Genomic DNA, 24,582 nt, shown 5'->3' with positions numbered 1-24,582 from the left:
GTCCTTGGCTTATTGTTGCCCATGCTCACTTGCTGGGTCTCGCGGATTCAGAAGTCCACAGAACCTGTGCCTTTCTGGGAATGATCTGTTGCTGCCTTGTATGAAACCCAGCAAACGCCGGCTTCCTTGTGGTTTCTGATGCTCCAAACCCAGACTGGCTGTAGCTGTAGCTTCAGGTTGGCCTTCCAGGAACGGGAGTCCCAGCCCTTGGCCATCCCCTAGCCTCTCCCTTTTCCTGTTTTGATGCTGGCTCAGCCAGGCCCGGAGACAGGGCATGATGTCTTAATCCCGGCTGAAGCAGAGATGGATGGGTGCCCTTCCCAGTCCCTACCAGCCCCACATGGCCCACACTCCAGTCCAGGACCTGTAACAGGGCTCTTCCTGGGGCCTTCTGCACTTGCAATGACAGCAGGTGGGGTGGGGACACAGGCCGGTAGCCAGCCCTGGGCTTGCTTCTGGCTGATGGCATGACACTCATAAATTAGGGACATCAGCGGGGTCGGAAATGGGTCTATGGAATGTCTGGGTGGGTGAGCCATCAATTCTTAGGGGTGAGGATGTGGGGACAAGGTGGGTGGGGCCCTAGTGGCTTCCCCTGGCCACGATGCTGGCGGTGAGTTTAATCCCCAGGATAGGCAGGGAATAAATTGAAGGCACCAGGGACCCTGACTCCTCAGCATCCTGGGAGCTGCCTGTCCCAATGGCCGCAGGAAGATGTCCAATCATGTTTCTGCTACTACTGTGCTTTCACCTGGGCCTCGGCTGGGTTGCTGGTGCTCACGAGGCTCCTGTGGCAGATGAGCTCTCCCCTGAGACGGCAGAGACTGGAGGGACCCAGAAGCTGCATCAGGGTAAGAATTCCGGGGGCCTCTTGACTCCCCAGTCCCCACTCTCGAAGCCCTCACTTTGCTTCATAATCCTGTTTTTCCCTGCACTAGGTAACAAGCACGTCCGCCTTCCGAGAGCCCCAGCTGGTCCCTGCCAGCTGTGGAGCCTGACCCTGCCGGTGGCTGAGCTGGGCCTGGGCTATGCCTCAGAGGAGAAGGTCATCTTCCGATACTGTGCTGGCAGCTGTCCCCGAGAGGCCCGGACCCAGCACAGCCTGGTGCTGGCCCGGCTACGAGGGCAGGGTCGAGCCCACGGCCGACCCTGCTGCCAGGCCACCAGCTATGCCGATGTGACCTTCCTTGACGATCGTCACCGCTGGCAGCGGCTGCCTCAGCTCTCAGCTGCTGCTTGTGGCTGTGGTGGCTGAAGGTGGCTAGCCCTGTGTCTCACAATCACAAGCATGAAGCAGCCTGGGCTTTGACAGGCTCAGGTGACACTTACTAGACACTTGCATAGGTGAAGATAAGAAGTAAAGGGACCTGGGGCTGGTTATCGGCAATGAATGCAATAAAAGAAATGCTCTCACGGCCTTAGGAGGATGTGTGATGTGCGCCTGGCAGCACTGGGCTGGGAGTTCTGAGACCTCCAGCGTCTCTTCAGAGTCTCAGCCCTGGCATGGAAATTTGAAGATAGCCACAGCATACTTTTTCCTACTTTATTTACACGTGCAGAGGATGGGTGCAGAGGTCAGCAGGCTGGGGGTGGGCCTTCTGGCCTTCCTGGGCCCATCCCCTCAGGGAGGGAACGGCAGATCACTGATACGCGTCGGCCCCGGGGGACCCGGCGCTCCCCAAAAAATGATTCTTCATCTCGAAGGATCTCATGGGAGAAATCGTAGCGGGCTGAACCCCTGCAAGAAGAGACAGGCTGAGTCAGTGGGCGGAGAGACATCTTGTCCCTCTACAGAGTGGTGCTAACGCTGTTCTCTGCTGCAAGAGCAGAAACAAGGTGTTAGAAACACCTGGCCTCAGCTGGGGGCTTCTAGGCTAGGTCATACCTTAGGATGTAGAGGGAACCTGGCTCCAGCAACAGTTCCAGCCACTGCTCAGGTTCCTGGGTGTGCACCAGCTTCATAACACTTGGGGACAGCAGGGAAAGGCCAGCGATGGTGGATCCACAGAACTGGAAAGGGTACAGTGTATGTACGTGGGGGGGGGGGCAGGCTCAGATCTGCCCTCCTGCCCACCCACATCCTGACATGGAATTCTGAGGGACTGCCTTCTGCCCACCTTGACACTGTCAACATGGGGCTTGATGTAGCCTCGGGGTTCTAAGTCCAACACATGGACCAGGGACAGTAGGGTCTGGTCGGGGCCAAAGGCGGCTGCCTGGACCCGCTGCAGGATGGCCTGGCTTGCATCAGACCAGTGGGACTTCTCTGTCTCCCTGAAGCCGTGGATGGCCTGCACAGAGAGCTCAGGTCACGGGAACATCCAGAACAAGGAAAGGAAGCACAAAGGGGCAGGCAGGCAATCCTTCCAGCTTTAACTCTCAGTCCAGCCTTTAAACTGGCTTAGCGAGGTCTCAAGCCCATATCTGGTCTTGAAGTTCCAATTCCTGGTGACTACCTCAGTATTGCGGTCTGCAGTCTCAACTTGATCCCCCTCAAGACCCTAGTGAGACCCCAACCGCTGGAACTCCTCCCAGAGTCCGCTTTCTACTACTAATCTTGTCACCCCTCAGCTTCAGAACCTCATGTCTGAAGTGACCTCCTTCCCCTCACTGCCCATACCTTGGTGCCCGCCAAAGCTCTCCCTTTGATTCCAGGTGCAGCCTCACCCCAGCTCTGGGTCCCAGCAAAGTCATTTGCTCCCACTGGAATACTGCACTGCTCAATCCCCATGAGCTCAACCCTCCGGTTCCTTCCCCGGCTCTGGTCCCTTACCTTCCTTTAAGTCCTACCCGTAACACCCCAGCTGCCAGCCCTTCCCCTGGACTCAGCTCTGGCATCAAGATCAGCCCTGTCCTTTAGAACGAGCCGACCTCTGTCCATCCCGAGCTGCCCAGCACCCACATCCCACACCAGAGCAGCCAGTGCCCCCGACTCCCACGTCCCACCCAAACCTGTCCCAAACACACCGTCCCCAGTCTAGCACAGCCTGATGAGCTCCTCAACCCCGCCCCAGTTGGGGTACGCCTCACTCTACACCCCGCCCACTCACTGTCCTAGTGGGCGTTCCCGTAGCTCTCCGCCCCGGTCCCGCCCACTCACCGCGTCCCAGTGGTCGTACTCGTACCGCCGGCGCCGCAGCTGGGGTTCCAGTTCCCGTGTCAGCGTGTCCTCCTCCGCCTGGCTCAGGAAGCCGGGCCGCACCACGGCCTCGTCGCGCAGGCGGCTCAGCACGGCAGGGTCCGAGCCGCGAACCCAGCCGAATCCAGAAAGCGACCGCAGCGCAAGCCTCCCGCTGCCCGCCATCTTCAGGGGACGGCTCGAGTCACGCCCCCACAGGCCATTGGCTAGGCTGCGCTGCACCCGCCAGCTATTGGCTCTCCCGCTCTGAGCCCGCCTCCTCTCCCGCGCTACTGGACACAAGAACGCGCTCACATCCTATTAGCTGTGTCCCAAGTTGGTCTACCGATGGTCCCGCCTCTCGTCCCTGAGCAAGGTGCACTAGGTGGAGGGGTGCGGATTGCGGACGAACCGAGGCTCAGGTTCACATGGGGCAATGCGAAGGTTAGAGGTTTCCTATCGCTTGTTACACAGCACACCCTGGTGGAGAGAGGAGGATAACAACTCCAAGGTCAACCCTTGAGTTTGAGGCCCGCAGAATAAAATTAAGACTTCAAACAAATTAAGACCCATTAATACAACCCGCACCTCAAATGTTGTGAATTAAAATGAAAAAAAAAAAAAGTTTATTTCCACACCACCCTAATAAAATAGCATCTGGCCGGGGGTGGTGGCGCACGCCTTTAATCTCAGCACTCGGGAGGCAGAGGCAGGTGGATCGCTGTGAGTTGGGGCCAGCCTGGTCTACAAAGCGAGTCTAGGACAGCCACGGCTACACAGAGAAACCCTGACTCGAAAAACCTAAAATAATAATAATAATAATAAATAATAATAGTAATAATAGCATCTGGGTCCAGGAATATGGCTCAGCAGGTAAAGGCACATGTCAGGAAGCATGATGGCTTTGGCTTTATCCCCAAGACCCTACCCCCCACCCCCTACGCACAGTGCAAGCAGAAAAGCGACTCCTGCAAGTCGTCCTCTGACCGGAGGACAAGGTTTCTCTGTGTAGCCTTGGCTGTTCTGGAACTCTCTCTGTAGACCAGGTTGGCCTGAACTCAAAGAAATCTGCCTGCCTCTGCCTCACGAGTGTTGAGATTTAAAGTGTGCGTCACCATGCCCGGTGCTAGCTTGGTTTATACCATTAGTTCCAAGACAGTCAGGGCCACACAAAAGGAATAGTCACCAAAAGACCAAACAACAGCAAAAAAAAAAAAAAAAAAAAAGGTTGTTGACTCAAGAAGTGGTTTGTCGGGCTGGAGAGATGGCTCAGAGGTTAACAACATTGCCTGTTCTTCCAAAGGTGCTGAGTTCAATTCCCAGCAACTAAATGGTGGCTCACAACCATCTATAATGTGATCTGACGCCCTCTTCTGGCGTGCAGGTGTACATGCATGTACAACACTGTATACATAATAAATAGATCTTTTTAAAGAAGAAAAGTGGTTTGTCAAGGTGAGATGCGCCAGGTGTCTTAAGGAAGTAACTGAAGGTGCTTCAGACAAGGGGACAAAGACCACAAAGATTTAATTTAAAATCACAGTGTCTTAGGCAAGCTGTCCTGCTTTGAGTGCGGCCTCAATCTCCATCCCCTCCAGGGGCCCCTCCGGGCCGAGCAGAGGAAGTGTAGGCAGTCCTCGGTCTGTTTCCACACTCCTGGAGATGAGGTCAGGCCCTCAGGTGCTTGCTGGGGCAGGAGGATCGGTTGGTGCTGGAGGAGTCTCCTTCTGTACCAGTTCTGGCTCATCCTCACCGTCCTGAGGTGGGTGGACCAAGACCTTGTCCAAGATGCCAAACTCTTGGGCCTCCATAGGGCTCATGTAGCGGTCTCTCTCCATGGCTGACTCTGGGGGGAAGCAGTGTATGTGGGTAAGTGCAGAGACGTGGGATGATTTGTGAAGTTACAAGGTTGGGGCCCCTACCGTGGGATCTGTGCCTTTATTTAAAAAAAAAGAAAGAGGGCTGGAGAGATGGCTCAGCGGTTAAGAGTACTGTCTACTCTTCTGGAGGTCCTGAGTTCAATTACTGGCAAACACATAGTGGCTCACAACCATCTACAATCTGATTGATGCCCTCTTCTGGCATGCAGGTGTACATGCAAATAGAGTACTCATGTACATGTAAAATAAATTTTAAAAGAATCTACAAAGAAGAAAGAAAGAGCTGGGCATGATGGTGCACACCTTTATTCCCAGCACCCAGGAGGTAGAGGCAAGTGGAGCTCTGTGAGTTCCAGTCCAGCCTGGCCTACAAGTGAGTCCCAGAACACAGAGAAACCCTGTCTCAAAACAAAACAAAACAAAACAAAACACCAGCTTGGACTACATACCACGATCATATCTTAAAAGAAAAAGAGGCCAGGCGTGGTAGCACACACCTTTAATCCCAGCACTTGGAGGTAGAGGCAGGCAGATCGCTGTGAGTTCGAGGCCAGCCTGGACTACAAAGCGAGTCTAAGACAGCCAAGGCTACACTGAGAAACCCTGTCTCCAAAAACAAAAACAAACAAACAAAAAAAACCAAACCCAAAACAAACAAACAAACCAAGAAAGAGAGGAGTTCAATTGGTAGAGCATTTGCCTAGCTAGCGCCCACGGAGCCCAGGTGCCAGCTCCAGAACCACCTGTAGTTCCAGTGAACCAAAGGTGAAGCCATCAGCATCAGGAGTTGAAGTCATCTTTGGTGACACAGAAACATCACCTTCCAGGCACCAGCTACTCCTGACCTTCCTTCTTCCAGCCCACAATGCTTTTATTCTGGCTCCCCAAGTTAGCATGTACCCTGACAATTCTTCCCCATGGGGCTTGGCCTTCTCTGTGTCTCAGTTTCCCCAGCAGTAAAAAAAAAACAAAATAAAACAAAACATTCCTTTCCTTCTTTCCCTTTCTTTTTCCATTTGTTTTTTTCAAGACAGGGTTTCTCTGTGTAGCCTTGGCTGTCCTAGAGTCACTCTATAGACCAGGCTGGCCTCAAACTTTGAGAGATCTGCCTGCCTGCGCCTCGAGTGCTGGGGTTAAAGGTGTGCGCCACCACTGTGGGAATGGCGTGTGGGGTGTCAGCGGTCTCTAAGGCTCCTCAAAATATCCTGGTCCACATGGTGTGACAATGATGGTAATTAAGGGGCAATCACACCCCTCGTGCTGGTGGCCCTTCCCAAAAGCTCTGGGGAATGGATGTCTTGGAAGATATAGATGTACTCATGACCACAGACCATCAAGCCTTTCATGACGATGGCACTGTAAAAGATAAATTATATTTGAGGCACCCCTCCCCCCATGCTAAGGGCCGCTGTTTCAACAGGTTTCCAATTCTCCCTAAAACTGATAGGGAATTCTGATAGGCCTGTGTGGGTGGATCAGTAGTCAGTAAGGGGAGAAGAACACCAGGAATTGCTTGAACTAGTACAAGAACAACCTGACTGTCCTTGGAATTCTCCTGTCTTTGTTATAAAAAAAAATAAGTCAGAGCCGGGCATGGTGGCGCACGCCTTTAATCCCAGCACTCGGGAGGCAGAAGCAAACGGATCGCTGTGAGTTTGAGGCCAGCCTGGTCTACAAAGTGAGTCCAGGACAGCTAAGGCTACACAGAGAGACCCTGTCTTGGGGGAGGGGAAGAAGTCAGGCAAATTTAGATTTCTCTGTGACCTCAGCTCTACCAAGGCTCCTATGCAGGTGATGGGGCCTCCCCCAGGTGGCTTCCCTTCATTTATCTGCCGTCCATCATGGATACTGTCTTGTCACCGTAGATATTAAAAATTGTTTTTTTCTCTGTTTTGCTACACCCACAGGACAAAGATTTGCTTTCTCTGTACCTGTAATAATAAAACACCCATGAGCAGATATCAGCGGAAGGTATTGGATGAAAAATAGTCCCACTATTTGTCAGATTTCTGTGTGGGGGGGCTATTAAAGAGGGGGCCAGTGACTGTTATGTGATCCGTTACATGGATTTTTTTTTTTTTCGAGACAGGGTTTCTCTGTGTAGCCTTGGCCGTCCTGGACTCACTTTGTAGACCAGGCTGGCCTCCAACTCACAGCGATCCGCCTGCCTCTGCCTCCCGAGTGCTGGGATTAAAGGCGTGCAGCACCATGCCCGACTTTTTTTTTTTTTTTTTTTGGTTTTTCGAGACAAGGTTTCTCTGTGTAGCCCTGGCTGTCCTACACTCACTTTGTAGACCAGGCTGGCCTCGAACTCACAGCGATCCGCCTGCCTCTGCCTCCCAAGTGCTGGGATTAAAGGCGTGTACCACCATGCCCGGCTCCATTACATGGATAGTTTGATTGGTCACCCGGAGCAACAAACTGCCCAGCTCAAGCCCCAGGATCTCTCTCCTGCTGTGAGAGCAGTTGGGCTTCACACTGCAGCTGAAAAGGAACAAATCCAAGAACTGTTATCTGTTTTGGGGTACACGGTTACCTGTGATGCTACTAGGCCCCAAAAGTTAGTTCTTTCCCATACCCCACATGCTGGTTTCCATGGAGACCTTTCCAGGAACCTGGCACGGATCAGACCTTGCCTTCCTGTTACCACAGGACCGCTCACCCACCTCTTTCTCCTGCTTCCTGGTGCCACACAGCCAAAGGAGATTGTAGCCATTACAGAGGAGGTGAAATGGGCTTTACAGGATGTTAATGCAGGCCTTGACCGAGCCCTTCTCACATCGGTTTGATCCTGCTATTGAGGTTCAGGGCCTTGTGATGCCCACACAGGGATTCCCTGCTGGATTTCCAACTGCCCAATAAATTTTGTTTCTTTGTTTTTCAAAATAGGGTTTCTCCTTGTATGTGTGTGTGTGTGTGTATGTCACAGGCAGCAGGGAGACCCTACTGGCACCCTTGTAGCATGTATGCTGGAAAAACACCCATATATATACAGTAAAAAATAGGCCAGGTGTGGTGGCGTACACTTTTAAGCCCAGCACTTGGGAGGCAGAGGCAGGTGGATCGCTGTGAGTTCGAGACCAGCCTGATCTACAGAGTGAGTCTAGGACAGCCAAGGCTACACAAGGAAACCCTGTCTTGGAAAAAAAAAAAGAAGAAGAAGAAGGAGGAGGAGGAGAGAAGGAGGAGAAGAAAAAAAAAAAAGAAAAAGAAAAAAGGAGGAGAAAGAAAGAAATGCATCATTAAGACACACCTCCAGCCCTCATTGAGGAACCCTAGGTGAAGGCTCCACCCCTGACCACACTCCCAACCCCTCACTAGGAGGGGGTTTGCCACACCCCTCACCTTTAGAGACACTTTTGGCTAAGAGCTTTAGCAGGGGCCACAGGCACAGAGCATTTGTGGGTTAGACATCCCACTCGACACCCGTCAGGGCCTGGGGTAACCACACAGATGCAGTGGGGAAGCCCTGGGTTCAGGACAAAGCTGGCGCACCGGGTGTGCTGTATGCAGCTGGGTGCTTACCTATCACCTGCAGGCTCTGCTTGGTGTGTTTGGCGTAGATGTTGTACAGCTGCTTTTTCAGCTTCATGATCTCCTCTGCCTGGATGGCGATGTCTGTGGCTTGGCCCTGACGTACAGTGAGTTGAAAAAGAGGATAAAGCCTCCGGAGACAGCAGGGCGAGGGGGCAGCCCAGTGCTACAGCCCGGTAGTTCCCGAGTGTAGCTTCTCCCCGTTGGTCTGTTTTTACTTAATTTTCTTTTTGTTTTGTTTTGAGACAGAGTCTCTCTACATAGCTCTCTGGCTGTCTAGGAACTCACTCTGTAGACTAGGCTGGCCTCTGCCTCCTGAGTCCTGGGATTAAAGGCGTGCACCACCATGCCTGGCTCTGCTTTTTGTTTTGTTTTGTTTTGTTTTTATCCTTTCCAGTGTTTGAGATGGAACCCAGGGACTTGCCTGTGTTTGGCAAACATTCTACTCCCGAGGAGCACCTCCCCAGCCATGAAAACACCTCTCTCAAAGCAGTGGCGTCAGGAGCACCTCGGTCGGTTAGAGGCTCTGGGAAAGCTTAGGCTGCATGGTGAGACCACAGACCACGCCTCCAACAAACAAAAAGCAGTGTCCCTTGGGTCCTGATTCCTACCCAGCATCGCTGCAGAACGTGCACTCACCCTGGCTCCTCCGGAGGGCTGGTGGATCATAATTCTGGAATTGGGCAGCGAGTGGCGCATGCCGGGGCTGCCCGCGGCGAGGAGCAGGGAGCCCATGCTGGCGGCCTGCCCAACACACCACGTGCAGATAGGGTTCAGAATGTATTGCATTGTGTCGTAGATGGCCAGGCCCGCAGTCACCACGCCACCTGCAGGCAGTGGCACAAGTCAGGGCCCAGTGGGCAAGCCACAAGTACAAATGTCATTAGCGGGTAGGGGATGACAGAAATGAGAGGAGGGAGGGGTAGCAAGGACAGTCCTTCCTTCAGAATCAGCCTCGGTCACACATATACATGGGACAACACGCACAATTTAAAAAAAAAAAAAAATCAAAAGGCCCTGTCAGCCACCTCCCGGCTGTGTGTCACCATGCCAGGACCAGCTCTCTGAGGCACAGGTGCCCTACGTCGAGTAGATCCTTACCTTCCATGTGCTTTGGTGAGAAGAGAGACACTGTGCACTACGTAGGACATTCTATGAAAGTGCCTGCCTAACAGTGCCCATTCAAAATTGCCCATCCTTCGGCTGCTGAGAAGCAACAGCTAGCAGGGGTGCTTGCCGCCAAGCCTGACAAACTGAGTTCAATTCCCGGGACCCACATGATGGAAGGAGAGAACGGACTCCTACAGGTTGTTCTCTGACTTCCATACATGCACATGGTGGTGCGTGCACACACACATGTAAATAAATGTAACTCTAATATTTTTCTTCAAGATCAGCTTTTTCTGCAGAGTGTGGTGGCTCTGCCATCCCAGCTAAAGCAAGCGGCTCAGGAGGGACCATAGAAGAGAATCTGGGCTACAGAGTGAAAACAATTTATTTTCCCCCTTAATTTGGCTACTCTCAAAGCGGGGAGACTTTGAGGTGCCTGCTACACAAACATGTGGACCTGAGTTTGGATATCCAGTACTCACAAAACAGGCGTGCAGCACATACCCAAGGCTGGGGAGGTGGACACAGGAAGGTTCTTAGGCTCGCTGACAGGCTAGACTTGCACACTTGGAAGGTTCCAGGCCAGTGAAAGACCCTTCTGGAGTGATTTTAATTAATTAATCCCTCCCCCCCACACAGGGTCTTTCCGTGGAACCCTGGCTGTCCTGGAACTCACTTATGTAGACCAGGCTGGCGTCAAACTCAGAGATCCCCCTGCCTCTGCCTCCCGAGTGCTGGGGTGAAAGGTGTGCACCACCACAGCCTAGCTAAAAATGTTACGTTTCTTTCTATTTTGTTTTTTGAGCAGAGTTTCTCTGGGTAGCCCTGGCTGTCCTGGAATTTACTATGTAGACCAGGCTGGCCCCGAACTAGAAGATCTGCCTGCCTCGGCCTTCCAAGTGCAGGAAGAATTAAAGCTGTGCACCACCGTGCCCTGCTTTGAGCAATTCTAAAGTTTAGATTCTATAGACAGAGAAGGAAGTGCTGACCCCAGATCCCCACTCCCGGGCCAAGCCCTGCTCACCTGGGCTGTTGATGTACATATGGATGGGTTTCTTGTTGCTTTCAGACTGTAAGAAGAGCAGCTGGGCGATGACCAGGCTGGCGACACTGTCATCAATCTGCAGATGGGGAGAGCAAAGAGGTATCCCCAAGTTCAAGATGGGATAGGTAGAGGTTTAAGGAGCTGAGGCCCTGGGAACCAGGAATTTCAAGCTTAGGAAGGGATGGCCAGAATGTCCCAGACAGTGGAAGACAGTAAGTTGAGGAGAGGACCGGTTTAGTTGGTAGAGTCCTTGTCTATCATGCACAAGACCCTGGGTTCAAGCACAGCCTAAGCCTGGAATGGTGGTATGGTCTCTCTGTGTTAGTCTTGGCTGTCCTGGACTCACTTTGTAGACCAGGCTGGCCTTGAACTCAGGGATCCGCCTGCCTCTGAGTGCTAGGGTTAAAGGCATGAGCCAGCAGCCCCGGCAGCCTTAAATTCCATTTCCAGCACTACATAAACCTGGTGTGGTGTTCTATGCCCTTGATCCCAGGTTTAAATGTCATGTCAGCTATATAGGGTGTTCAAGACTAGCCTGGGACCCTGTCTCAAAAGACGACATTAGCTGAAAGCAGCTATAGTGGTGATAAACCCCAACTTTGACACCCCAACATTTAGGAAGCTGAGGCAGGAAGATGGCAAGGTTGAGGCTAGCCTGGACTACAGAGCAAAATTTTGACTCAAATGAAAAAAGAATGTTTAAGTCAGAGATTAGGGTCTAGAAGGTCACCAGGGGTTAGGAAGGCAGAGGGGCGAAGGGGCGGGGCACACGTCACAGTGCTTGACAAGGGGAGAAGTGTTGGGAGAGACAGCAAGGTGTCTCACCGGGCCCATGACGCAGACGATGCGCTCCCGCAACAGCCTTGAGTATATGTCATAAGCCCGCTCGCCTCGACCCTGGTGGGAAAAGAACAGAGGTGAAAGGTCAGCGCCCCTAGCACGCTCACCAACTACAAGCCTCCGCGCCACGTCTCCACCAGGCCCCCCGTACCGTCTGCTCTACAACTATGGGAATGAGCGGGAAAGCCCGCGTTGCAGTTCCATGCAGGCTTCTCTGCAGGGGTGAACCGCTCCCAGCAGTCCATGGCGGGGAGAACCGCACCGCTAGGCGAGACAAGGCAGTACGGAATCCGCCCGCAGCCACTCGGGCCTCCCCCAGCAGCACTCGGGGCCACATGCCGCCGCGCGCACCGGCTTGGCTTCCGGAACTACAACTCCTGGCGTGCTTTGCGGGAGTAGCTGGCAGCCCACTTCCGGAAACGGAGTGGGCGTGGCTGCAGAATGCAAGGGTAAATCTATGGGTGGGGTCGTCACGGGATGAAGGCTAGGGAGAACCTGCCTGCTTCTCGGTCCCATGCAGGCGTATTCACGAGGCCTCGCCGTTCCTCTGTGTTCACCCGGGAAGCAGCGCACGGAGGGGTGAGGCGAGGCCTAAGGCGAGATACCTGCCCTCTACCATTGCTCCTGCCCCAATCCACGAGTCCACGTGCTGGCCTGCAACCTGTCGGGTCGGGTCGTATGGAACTACAATTCCCAAGTGCTTTGGACCCGTAACTCCCGCCTATAGGTTCTTTAGAGAAAGAGGGCGAGAGTTAAATCGAAGGTCGAACCAGGACTCGCTGGAATTTATTGAACAATGCAGATAAGAGAATTAGGGAGACTGAGCTAGGGATCTTGGAGGCCTCGAAGGACCCCAGGGCAGGAAGCCTGAATCTTGCCGGAAGTACCGGATGTTCGCTACACCTGTATTCGTTCTCAGAGGGTGCCCAGATTTCTTTTTTTTTTTCTTCTTTCTTTCTTTTTTTTCTTTCTTTTGTTCATGTATTGTCCCCATTCCAAGTGGACAGTTTCTACTGTCCATGTGCGCAGTGCTCCACTTTGAGAAATAACCCCCCCCCCCAACCTCACCTCCGAAAGACATCGTGGCTTCCTATTCAATCACCTTTACACCCATTTCTTTGTCTTCCTCGTGACTCCAGCAGCCACACTTTCTCCCACATAGGATTCCTCTCAACCCTGTGCTTGGCTCCTTTACAACACACCTATATCAGGCTGGGACATCAGGCTTTGCTTCCACCCCAGGCACACTCTAGAATTTTCTCAGTCAACTGTGCTGCACCCCAAAAAAGACCACCAGGACTCGATACCGATGCAATATACATGAGGACCGTTAATCGACTCAAAGCCGGGCTCTGACCAGACACCAACACAAGTGATATCCAGAAAGAGCCCTGATCTCTGGGCGGAGGGTAAATTTATAGGTTCGTATCCCCTCCCAGTGTGCCGCAAAGCAGGGGAGTTCCAACCTGGCAAGAATCTATTGGTTGAGTAACAAAGAGGCCTAATGTCTAAAGTGACAGGCTACAGAAAAAGGCGCCAAGACCACCCATGGCTTAGCTTTCTTGTCCAAGGAAGTGCCTGGTTTCTTATTAACCCTAATTCTGGTGGGCAGGAAGGAATAGTGGCCATAAAAGTGGGTTTCTTATCAACTCTATTTCCGGTGGAAATAGATAGGCATTGCTCTCTCTAGTGGGGGCTGCTCTTTGCAGCTGGCCAGATTATTTCCTGTAGGCTTATTTCTTAACTTTTGCCCCAGTTACCCGTTACCCTGAAATCCAATTTTAGCTCTTCTGGCATCTCAGCTGTTACCTTATGTAAGCATTGCTTAGCGCTGTCGCACTAATTGACCTTGTTGTGCTCCGTAATCAGAGGACAAGACTCAGTTGTTGAAGGTGTCTGTCACTTTGGTTGCAGGATATGGAGAAATCAAGCTGGAACTGGCCTGGAGGCTTGCTCCCTGCTGCTGCGATTTCATAGTGCCGGAAGATGACATCAGCAGTTTTACCACCTGTTGACCCCAATGACTACTGCAACTCCAACCCATGGCAGGATGTTGCTACTGGGGCAATAGTGGCATGAGAGCTACAGGGGCAACCAGCGGCCGTCTGGTTGGATTCAAGGCTGCTCTCTAGGAGGCAACCATGTTCAGTGCTATGATCTGACTATAAAACCCACACTAAGAAGTCACACACCGAGGAGAGAAACTTGCCCTTTGGTGCTATGCTGAATGGCTGACAGCATGGCAGCTGCTCGGCTTCAGGAAGCAGAGGATTCAGAGACTCAATACGTCAGGATGCAGAGAAAGAATGGGCTGCTGTGAGTGCTCAGCCCTAAGAGGGACACTCAAAGCGCCACTGCCCCTCGGAGGACATCACAGAGGAAGTGGTAGAGAGAATGTGAGAGTTGGAGGATGGGACAAAGGCTGTGAGAAATGTTGTCTAGAAGACTTGGCGAGGCCATCACGTTTGTGACCTCACAGGCAGCTGTTGCTGCCTGGGCAAGGTCAAGGTGGCAAGGTCAGTCAGTGTGCCAGCAGGCAGCAGTTACTGGACTCAGTGGGTTGCGCAAAAAAAGGGACGTGAAGGTGGGAGGATGTTGTATGGGAGGACCAGGAATACACTTGAGTAAAACAGTTTGCATAATTACATGAACTTGTTAAAGAATAAATATTTTAAAATAAATAAATAAAAACAGGCCAGGTGTGGTAGTGCACAACTTTAATCCAGTACACAGGGAAACCCTGCCTCAAAAAAAAAAAACAAAAAAAAAAACAAAAAAAAAAACAAAAAAACAAAAACAAAAAAACAACCAACGATGAAAGATAGGAAGAAAACAACAACAAAAAACCGAGCCAGGGCATGGTGGCACACATTTTTATTTTCCATTTTCTAAATAGAGCTCTTTTGTATAGCTCTGGATGTCCTGGAATTCACTCTATAGACCAGGCTGGCTTCAAACTCAGAGATCTGCCTGCCTCTGCCTCCCAAATGCTGGCACTAAAAGTGTGCACCACAACTCCTGGCTTTGTGGTACACATCTTTATTTTTTATTTATTTTTTTGTTCATTTGTTTTTTCGAGAGAAGGTTTCTCTGTGCGTCCTTGACTGTCCTAGACTCACTCTGTAGACCAGGCTGGCCTCAAACTCACAGTGATCCACCTGCCTCTGCCTCCCAAGGGCTGGGATTAAAGGTGGGCACCACCATCTCCCAGCTATGATACATATCTTTAATCCCAGTGCTCAGGAGGCAAAGGCAGGAAGATCTTGGGAGGATCTTGGTGATTTTGAAGCTAGCCAGGGCTACATAGAGAAACCTTGTCTCAATAAATAAATAAATAAATAAATAAATAAATATAAAAACCCAACCAAACAAAAACAATGAGTATTTTTGAAGGTTTATGGTTTTTTTTGTTTTTATTTTATTTATTTATTTATTTTGGTTATTATTTTTAATTGCAGGTGTGTGAATGTACAAGTGCTCCAGGGGCCAGAAGAGGTTATCAGATCTGCTGTAGCTGAAGGTACAGAATAGTTGTGAGCTGCCTGGCTGGTGTGGGTGCTAGGGTCCAAACAAGAATGGGAAATGCTCTCAACTGCTTTGTCACTGAATGTCACCTTTCAGACCTCAGTGAGCTGAGGGGTAGGTTCAGGGACATATGTACTGCTTTCGTTTTTCTGAGACAAGGTCTCCCTCTAGCTCAGGCTGGCCTGGAACTCATGGTAATCTACCTGCTTCAGCCTCAAGAATACTGAGATGGTGGGCATGCGGCACCAAAGCAGGGTCACTGCTAATAGGTCTTAGTCCTTTTCACCTATGAATTAAGACAGCTATTTTGTATGGTAACTGAATCTTTCTAGAATGCAGTAACTGTCTTCTTTTTTTTTTTTTTAAGATATATTTATTGATTATGTTTGCAGTGTTCTGCCTGCATGTACACCTGCACACCAGAAGAGGATACCAGATCTCATTACAGATGGTTGTGAGCCACCATGTGATTGCTGGGAATTGAACTCAAGAACCTTTGGAAGAGCAGCCAGTGCTCTTAACCTCTGAGCCACCTCTCCAGCCCTTAAACAAGTTGAAGTTCTGGGGTGGTCTGGAGAGGGGTTGGAGTCCGCTTTCTATTTTCAAAGAGTTATGCAGTTTCCTTATTTGGTGATGTGTGTGTGTGTGTGTGTGTATAAATTTTTTTTTTTTTTTTTGTCTGTTTGAGACAGACTTTCCAGTAATCCCCAGGCTGGCCTGGAACTTACTATGTTGCCAAGGCTGGCATTAAATTCCAGAGCTTTTTTTCCCAAGGTCTGGGATGACAGAAAAGAGGCACTGGCAGCCTTCTGTTTGGATATTTATGCATATCTCGCTCAGGGAAGATCACGACAAACCCAGAGGAATCCAGGTCACGGCTACTGAAGCCAGATTGAGATCGACAGGTGTAAGTGGTGCCAACCCCCTGGTTTTGCAAATGCACTTGTGTAACATGGAACCTGTGGGCATTGGCTCATCCAGCTCTTGTGGGATTCAGTTCTCCGGGCCAAGACAGCCACTGCTGCGGCAACAGTCTCGGCCTGCTATGGTGGCTCAAACCTGTCATTCCCAGCATGCAGGAGGACCAGGAGTTCGGGGGCAGAAACAAAGTTTGCGAGTGGTTGCCCGACCTTGCCCTGGGAGATGTGAATGGCATCACTCGCCTTGGACAGGGCACTTGGAAACCTTCCGACCCCAGTGTGGCTTGGTGAGCAGCGAGTTGGCTCCATCCAGCACAGATGACCACCCTCCAAAACTTGGCAGATGGAGCCCCTTGTCCCTGCCCACCCCCACCCCCACTTCAATTTTCAACCTCTTACCCCCTTGTACTCAGAGACCACATGCAGTAACAGTACCAGACCAACAACAGGGATTGGTCAGAATGCCATGCAGCTATGGTAAGTGCGGGATGGGGGAGAGGCTGCTGCAACCCCAGACGGTTTATGACCCTCTCCGTCCTCTCTTGGTAAAGATCTCTGTCTCTCTTTTGAGACAGAGTTTCTCTGTGTAGCCCTGGCTGTCCTGGAAGTAGCTTTGTAGACCAGGCTATCCTTGAACGCAGAGATCCATCTGCCTCTGCCTCTTGAATGTACCACCACATCCAGCTATGAAGGTCTCCCTTTGCTTAGTTTTTATGGCTTTTCAAGACAGAGTCTCTTGTAGCTCAGGATGGCCTGCTGCCGCCTACGTAGCCAAGGATGACCTAACAGTGCTGGGATGTCAGGTGTGTGCCATTGCACCCTGTTCCATCCCATTACCTTCTAAATGAATGGCTTGTGGGTTCCCTGGAGAAGACTTCCGTATAAAATGTATACCCGAGGACCCAAGTTCAATCTCTGGAACCCACAAGGTGGAAGGACAGAACCAATTCCCTTGATCCACTTGCAGAATGTTAGAACATGTGTGTGTGTGTGTCACCACACCTGGCGTTAGCTGGGATTTCTGGCAGATGGTCAAATTCAAAGGTCAAAGGTTCTGGGTGTGTTAGATTGATTACAGCGGAATTGTCTGGTCTGTGGGAGTAGGAATGGCTGTACAGCATTCGCTCTCTGCTTCCTTCCCTAACATTTGAGGCTCAGGAGAGAAAGATGGTTTTTTGAGACAGAGTCTGTCTGTGTAGCCCTGGCTGTCCTGGACTCACTTTGTAGACCAGGCTGGCCTCAAACTCACAGTGAACCACCTGCCTCTGCCTCCCAAGTGCTGGGATTAAAGGTGTGTGCCACCACTGCCCGGCTGAAAGGGAGACCCTTCGTAAGCAGGTTGTGGTGGCACCTGCCTGTGAGCACAGCATTCAGGAGGATTACTGCCAATATACCAGGCCAGCCTGGATTACTTAGTGGAGCTGTTTACAAATAAATTAAGGGTGGGAGAGATGGCTCAATGGTTAAGATCACTGGCTGCTCTCAAAGAGTACCTGGAAAACGAACTCACCCTAAGCCCATCACAGCTCCCTGTACCTCCAGCTCCAGGAAACAGACCTCTGGCCTCTTCTGGCCTCTGAGGGCACTGCACTCATATGCACATACAGAGATATATGTAATATTTTTAAAACCTGTCTTTTATTTATTTCTTTTTAATTTTTTAAAAAAAGATTTATTTATTATGTATACAATGTTCTGCCTTCACATGTGCCTGCACTCCTGATGAGGGCACCAGATCTCATTATAGATGTTTGTGAGCCACCATGTGGTTGCTGGGAATTGAACTCAGGACCTTTGGAAGAGCAGACAGTGCTCTTAACCTCTGAGCCATCTCTCCGGCCTGCCCCCCCCCCCTTTCTGGAGCAGGGTTTGAGACAGGGGATCTCTGTGTAGCCTTGGCTAACCTGGACTCACTTTGTAGACCAGGCTGGCCTTGAACTCAGAGAGCTGCCTGCCTCTGCCTCCCAGTGCTGGGATTAAAGGCGTGTGCCACCATGCCTGGCAAGACCTGTCTTTTAAAAGATAAAGTTAAATTTTAGAAAAGAGAAAGGTTTTTGAGCCTGCATGGCACATGCCTGTCATTCCAGAACACAGGAAGTGGAAGCAAGCGTATGGGGAGTTCGTTGGTGTCGCTGGAGATGGTTCAGGAAGGTAAGTAGCCCTGAGGCTTCTTTGGGCACCCTGGGGAGGCAGAGACAGGAGGATCCCGGGCCTCACTGGCCAGCCTATCTATCATCAGATTCCTGACAGACCCTGCCTCAAAAAGCATGGCAGAGAGCCTGCAGAGATGGCTCTTGGTTAAGAGCCCTCAATGGCTCAGAGGTTAAGGGCATTGTCTGCTCTTCCAAAGGTCCTGAGTTCAATTCCCAGCAACCATATGGTGGCTCGCAGGCATCTATAACAAAGTCTGGTGCCCTCTTCTGGCATGCAGGTGCACATACAGAGAGAAATAATTGAACAGTGGTGGAAAAGGTCACGGATGCTCCCTTCTGGTCTTCAGCACGCACACAGGGAAATAAAGTGACGTAATTTTAAAAGCATTTGTCTCATGGCATGAAACTGCTTGCTGCTTATGCCAACCTTGGAAGCCATGTAAAGGTGGGAGGAGAAAACCCAGTGCACACAGCTGCCCTCTGACATCTGGATATGTCTTGCAGGCCCACACAGATGCATCACAGAAACTAAGAGTAAATAAAGGATGAGAAAGATGCCTTTAATTCCAGGTGTGTAATATACACGCACACCTTTATATACACACGCATACATATGTGTACATACATATATACACACAAAATATATGCACATATAAACATACACACATATACATATATAAGCACAAATGCCTATATAAACACATATACAGGTGGGCATGGTGGCGCACGCCTTTAATCCCAGCACTTGGGAGGCAGAGGCAGGCGGATCTCTGTGAGTTCGAGGCCAGCCTGGTCTACAACGTGAGTCCAGGACAGCCAAGGCTACACAGAGAAACCCTGTCTCGAAAAACCAAAACCAAAACCAAAAAAACCACACATATACACACACACACACACACACACACACACACACACACACACTTTTTTTTTAGTACTGGCATGGAACATCGGGCCTTTACAGATTCCAGGCGGGACCTGCTATTGAGCTGCATTCTAAGCTCTATATTTGCTTTTTGAGTTTGTTTGTTTGTTTGTTTGTTTGTTTGAGGCAGGAGCTCTCTATGTAGCCCAGGCTAGACCCCTCTATGTAGCTCACGATGGCTGGCTTTACACTCAGAGATCCACCTGCCTCTACTTCCCAAGTGCTGGGATTAAAAGCATGCACCACCACACCCAGCTTCTACCTCAACTTCTTGAGTGCTAGGATGATAGATGTGAGCCACCACACTTGTATTATCTGATTTTTTTAAATTATTTATATTTATGTATATGAGTGCTCTATCTGCATAAAACACCTGTACACCAGAGAGGGCACCAGACTTCATTATAGATGGTTGTGAGCCTCTGTGTGGTTGCTGGGAATTGAACTCAGGATCTTTGAAAGAGAAGCCAGTCCTCTTAGCCTCTGATCTGAGCCATCTCTCCAGGCCCCGCCCCCTTTTTTGAGACAGGGTTTCTCTGTGTAGCCTTGACTGTCCTGGAACTCTCTTTGTAGACCAGGCTGCCTTCAAACTGACAGATATCCACCAGCCTCTGCCTCCCAAGTGGTGGGATTATAGGTGTGCACCACCATGGCTGGCCTGATTTATTTATTTATTTGTTTGTTTATTTATTTATTTGGTTTTTTGAGACAAGGTTTCTCTGTGTAATAGTCCTGGCTGTCCTAGAACTCTCTTTGTAGACCATCTGATTTACTCTTTTTTTTTCTTTTCTGATTTACTTTTTAAAATGGCATCTCATTGCATGGTCTGCAGAGGTAGAGAATTTGTGAGAATTTGTCTTTTCTCTCAATATTCCAAGTGCATAATTTTTCTTTTTACTTTTATCACTTTTTTTTTTGCTTCTTAAATTTTTTTTTAAAGATTTATTTATTTACTATACAGTGCTCTGCCTGATTGTACACCTGCAGGCCCGAAGAAGGCATCAGATCTCATTACAGATGGTTGTGAGCCACCATGTGGTTGCTGGGAATTGAACTCAGGACATTTGGAAGAACAGCCAGTGCTCTTAACCTCTGCGCCATCTCTCCAGCCTTTATTTTGCTTCTGCAGTAAAGGTAGAACCAAAACCCTCATGGGTGTGTGGCAAGCTTTGACCACTGAAACACACCCCAGCCCTCAATGAGTAGTTAGTGAGTGCTAAGTACTATTCTGTCTGCTGAATCACGGTATAAATAAAATACAAATTTAATCCTAGCACTGGGGAGGCAGAGGCAGGTAGATGGCTGTGAGTTTGAGGCCAACCTGGTCTACAAAGTGAGTCCAGTACAACCAAGGCTACACAGAGAAACCCTGTCTCAGAAAAAAAAATTAGCCCAGGGCAGCCAAAAGATAACATAGAGAACCCCTGTTTCAAAAAACCAAAAATAAATAAATAAATAAATCACAAAAATACCGATAATTTTCTGGGCTGGGGTGCTGCTTAGCTATAGAGTGTCTGCCTGGAATCCCCCAGTGATGGGCTGCTCAGCTGGCAGCTCAGTTTGCTCAAGATTAACCCTTTTTCTCAAAACAGGCTGTTTCTCTGTAACCCTCTCACCCTGTACAGCCTTCTGCTCCTCCTGGCTCCCCAGCCTGCCCAGGGGTTGTGGGGATTTGACATTAAAGTGCTCAGAGCAGGGCAGGGCAGCAATTTAGGGAAACTACCTGTTTGGTTTCCCTTTTCTAGCGGTGCTATTTCCTTCCCAAGTGCCGCTATCTCTACCCAAAAGCTCTCTAGTTGTACAGTTGCACAGCCAATTCTTTCAAAAGCAAGAGAATCCAGTGACACTTAGAGTTTTCTTCCTTCCTACTCCTTTTCTTTCCTTTTTTTCTTCCTTTTTTTTTGTTTTTCAAGACGGTTGCTTCATGTATAGCTTTGGCTGTCTTGGAATCACTGTACACCAGGCTGGCCTCAAACTCACAGAGGTCCCCCTGCCTCCCAAGCTCTGTGATTAAAGGCATGTGCCACCATGCCAGGCTATAGTTTTCTTTCTTTCTTTCTTTCTTTCCTTTTTTTTTTTTTTTTTTTTTTTTTTTTTTTGGTTTTTCGAGACAGGGTTTCTCTGTGTAGCCTTGGCTGTCCCGGACTCGCTTTGTAGACCAGGCTGGCCCCGAACTCACAGCAATCGCCTGCCTCTGCCTCCCGAGTGCTGGGATTAAAGGCGTGCGCCACCACGCCTGGCTTGCTATAGTTTTCTTATTTCATCTGTTTTTTTTGTTTCTCAGACCCCTTCATTTCCACTTACAACTTTTCCAATTCAACCATTCTTCTAACCCTTTTTTTAAAAAAAGAAAACGGAATACAGGAAGAAGATGAAGCAAAAACAGGAAATCCTCTCTGGGAGCAGAGTGGGAGAGAACCCAGCGGCAGCAGCTGCAGTGAACCTCTCACTCATATCCTGAGACATTATATTCACTCCTTCGTACCCTGCTGTCTCCTTTATGGCATTAGAACCCAGATTCTCCATTATTCCAAGCCCCACATAAGGGTGCCAATTGCAGGCGCATTTTTTTTTTTACTCTATTTTATTGGGGTTTCTTATATCTCTCCCTTTTCCACCCCCATCCCTTCCAACACCCCAATACCAGGTAGGAGAAAGAAGGTTAGTGAGCATAGAAGAGCCGTAGGTCTCTTTAGCTACTTCCTGCTGTTTAGGGCTGTTAGTTTCCTTGGGACAAGTCCCATCTTCATTTCAGGATATCTCCCTTCTCTAATCAAACTGCATTTCTCTCTCTCTCTCTCTCTCTTCTTCTTCTTCCTCCTCCTCCTCCTCTTCCTCCTCTTCCTCCTCCTCCTCCTCCTCTTCTTCTTCTTCTTCTTCTTCTTCTTCTTCTTCTTCTTCTTCTTCTTCTTCTTTTCTCTCTCTCTCTCTGGGCTCTGGCATTTATTCCCTCTCCAGAGTCCTCAGAATTAGTTTTGGGGTTTTTTTGGTTTTTGTTTCTGTTTTTCGAGACAGTGTTTCTCTGTTTAGCCTTGGCTGTCCTAGACTCACTTTGTAGACCAGGCTGGCCTCGAATTTACAGAGATCTGCCTCCCTCTGCCTCCCGAGTGCTGGGATTAAAGGTGTACGCCACCACCACGCTGCGAGTCTTCAGAATTAAACTATCTGCAGCTGGCAAAGATCACACCCTTCTCAGAGCCTGCACAAGGCAAATAGTCTGCTACTGTGGACAATCTAAAGCAGCCCCATATTCCTATACCTGGGATTAAAACAAAAACATATTTACATAATGTAACTGGATTAAAAAATATTTATTTATTTATTTGTTATGTATATAGTGCTCTGATATCATGTAATGCCTGCAGGCCAGAAGAGAGCACCAGATTTCATTACAGATACTTGTAAGCCACTATGTGGGTGCTGGGAATTGAACTCAGGACCTTTGTAAGAGCAACCAGTGCTCTTAACCTCCACGTCATCTCTCTAGGCCCACATAACTGAATTTTTTGTTTGTTTGTTTGTTTTGTTTTGTTTTCCAAGACAGGGTCTCTCCGTGTTAGCCTTGGCTGCCCCGGACTCACTTTGTAGACCAGGCTGGCTTCAAACTCACAGCGATCCGCCTGCCTCTGCCTCCCAAGTGCTGGGATTAAAGGAGTGCGCCACCACGTCCGGCTACATAACCGAATTTTTTTTTTGTTTTTGTTTTTGTTTTTTGAGACAGGGTTTCTCTGTGTAGCCTTGGCTGTCCTGGACTCACTTTGTAGACCAGGCTGGCCTCGAACTCACAGCGATCCGCCTGCCTCTGCCTCCCGAGTGCTGGGATTAAAGGCGTGCGCCACCACGCCTGGCCATAACCAAATTTTTAAAGACACCAAAACTTCCATGTAAAGACTAAGCTGCAGCTGGGCGTGATGGCGCATGCCTTTAACCCCAGCATTCAGGAGGCAAAAGCAGGCAGATCACTGGGAGTTCAAGGCCGGCCTGATCTACAAAGTGAGTCCAGGACAGCCAAGGCTACACAGAGAGACCCTGTCTTGAAAAACGAAACAAAACAAAACAAACAAACAAACAAGACTAAGCTGCACATCTGCTACGTAAATGCAGAGGGTCTCAGAGCAGTCCATGCACGCTCTCTGCTTGGTGGTTGAGTTTCTGTGGGCCCCAATGGGCCCAGGCTATGTGATTCTCTAGGTCTTCTTGTGGAGTCCATGACCCTTCTGGCTCCCTCAATCGTTCCTCCTCCCACTCCACCCCCAACTCTTCCATAGCTCTTGCCCCGAGCTCTGTCTCATCTGTGGTGTTCAGGCAATTAGATCTACTGGGTCAGGAGTCAGAATCTGAACCCAGTATGCAAACTCACTTCTGTCACCTCAGCTTTAAGAAGGAAGGCTGAGGCAGGAGAATTGCTAGTTTCAGGCCAGCTTGAGCTACACCATGAGAGCCTGTCTTTTTTGTTTGTTTGTTTTTAGAGACAGGGTATTTCTGTGTAGCCTTGGCTGTCCTGGATTATTCACTTTGTAGACCAAGCTGGCCTTGAACTCACAGTGATCCACCTGCCTCTGCCTCCTGACGTGCTGGGATTAAAGGCATGCACCACCATGCCTGGCTCATGAGAGCCTGTCTTTTAAAACATCATTTTTAAAAACCAGCCAGGGCTGGAGAGATGGCTCAGAAGTTAAGAGCACAGCCTGCTCTTCCAAAGGTCCTGAGTTGAATTCCCAGCCACCACATGGTGGCTCACAACCATCTATAATGAGATCTGGTGCCCTCTTCAGGCTTGAGGCTATACATGCAGGCAGAGCACTGTGTAAGAAATGAACAAATAAATCCAGACAGACTTTTTCCGCCATGTAACATTATCCCATTACCCACTTTCTGTGTTTATCTTACTGTAAAATGGGAATTCTTCATATGTCAGTGGACTTGTTTGTTAGGTTGGGTCTTTTGTTTTGGAGACAGAGTCTCTCTCTTTCCCTCTTCTCTCTCTCTCTCTCTCTCTCTCTCTCTCTCTCTCTCTCTCTCTCTCTCTCTCTCTCTCCCTCACTGACCCTGTCTCTCCTGGAACTTGCAATGTAGACCAGGCTGTCCTCGAACTCATAAAGATCCTCCTGCCTCTGCCTCCCTCGTGCTGGGATTAAGGAGGAGGGGACGGCGCCGCCACCGCTGGCTTTACCCTTTCTTTTGAGACAAGGTCTCACTATGTAGCACAACCCAGCCTTAAACTCCTGATCCTCCTGCCTCTGTGACTGAGTGCTGGGATGACAGTTGTCACCACCACAACTGGTTTTGTTGGGTGCTAGGGTGGACCTCAGAGCTTCATTTGTGTTATCCCAGTGCTCCCCTCCCTGGGCCCTGCACTAGCCCCTCATTACCATAGTATTAAGTATTAAAGCAGTCACTCCCCTCAAGTCTTGTCCCTCAAGTGCCAGCCTGGGAGGCCTCCTCCCTGCTCACCGTCGCCCAACCCAAAGAACACCACCCCTCAGCAGCTGCCTAGGGCAGCCTTGGTGCCCTACCGTGCACATCTGCCAGGCT

General features: G+C 49.9%; 3 protein-coding genes across 3 annotated transcripts; 1 reads left to right on the top strand and 2 right to left on the bottom strand.

Moving 5' to 3' along the window:
- The first annotated feature begins 700 nt into the window (after nt 1-700).
- Nucleotides 701-1,357, top strand: Pspn (persephin). The gene is made up of 2 exons (XM_051139668.1): nt 701-851; nt 939-1,357. Exons 1-2 carry the CDS (start codon nt 701-703, stop codon nt 1,253-1,255), a joined length of 468 nt encoding a protein of 155 aa, XP_050995625.1. The 3' UTR covers nt 1,256-1,357.
- Nucleotides 1,358-1,503: 146 nt separating this feature from the next.
- On the bottom strand, nt 1,504-3,317 carry Alkbh7 (alkB homolog 7). Its single transcript, XM_051172868.1, has 4 exons — nt 3,101-3,317; nt 2,118-2,291; nt 1,886-2,010; nt 1,504-1,738 (listed from the first exon to the last, which is right to left on the bottom strand). The coding sequence occupies exons 1-4, from the start codon at nt 3,302-3,304 to the stop codon at nt 1,576-1,578; spliced, it is 666 nt and encodes a 221-aa protein (XP_051028825.1). The 5' UTR covers nt 3,305-3,317; the 3' UTR covers nt 1,504-1,575.
- A 1,366-nt stretch (nt 3,318-4,683) lies between these two features.
- Nucleotides 4,684-11,903, bottom strand: Clpp (caseinolytic mitochondrial matrix peptidase proteolytic subunit). Its single transcript, XM_051139780.1, has 6 exons — nt 11,679-11,903; nt 11,513-11,584; nt 10,667-10,763; nt 9,172-9,359; nt 8,524-8,629; nt 4,684-4,964 (listed from the first exon to the last, which is right to left on the bottom strand). Exons 1-6 carry the CDS (start codon nt 11,862-11,864, stop codon nt 4,795-4,797), a joined length of 819 nt encoding a protein of 272 aa, XP_050995737.1. The 5' UTR covers nt 11,865-11,903; the 3' UTR covers nt 4,684-4,794.
- Nucleotides 11,904-24,582: the final 12,679 nt, after the last annotated feature.

This window comes from Acomys russatus, chromosome 31 (assembly GCF_903995435.1).
Source record: "Acomys russatus chromosome 31, mAcoRus1.1, whole genome shotgun sequence".
Taxonomy (NCBI): domain Eukaryota; kingdom Metazoa; phylum Chordata; class Mammalia; order Rodentia; family Muridae; genus Acomys; species Acomys russatus.
This window is presented reverse-complemented; position numbering and strand designations above follow the sequence as displayed.

Excerpts from the sequence above, each read along its gene's own strand:
- Pspn (XM_051139668.1), top strand. The coding sequence starts at position 701 with ATGGCCGCAGGAAGATGTCCAATCATGTTTCTGCTACTACTGTGCTTT. Across the intron at positions 852-938 it reads GACCCAGAAGCTGCATCAGG|GTAACAAGCACGTCCGCCTT; the intron begins GTAAGAATTCCG and ends TCCCTGCACTAG.
- Alkbh7 (XM_051172868.1), bottom strand. The coding sequence starts at position 3,304 with ATGGCGGGCAGCGGGAGGCTTGCGCTGCGGTCGCTTTCTGGATTCGGC. Across the intron at positions 2,292-3,100 it reads AGTACGACCACTGGGACGCG|GCCATCCACGGCTTCAGGGA; the intron begins GTGAGTGGGCGG and ends CTCTCTGTGCAG. Across the intron at positions 2,011-2,117 it reads CCCATGTTGACAGTGTCAAG|TTCTGTGGATCCACCATCGC; the intron begins GTGGGCAGAAGG and ends TACCCTTTCCAG.
- Clpp (XM_051139780.1), bottom strand. The coding sequence starts at position 11,864 with ATGTGGCCCCGAGTGCTGCTGGGGGAGGCCCGAGTGGCTGCGGGCGGA. Across the intron at positions 10,764-11,512 it reads TCGTCTGCGTCATGGGCCCG|ATTGATGACAGTGTCGCCAG; the intron begins GTGAGACACCTT and ends CCCCATCTGCAG. Across the intron at positions 9,360-10,666 it reads TATGTACATCAACAGCCCAG|GTGGCGTGGTGACTGCGGGC; the intron begins GTGAGCAGGGCT and ends CACTGCCTGCAG.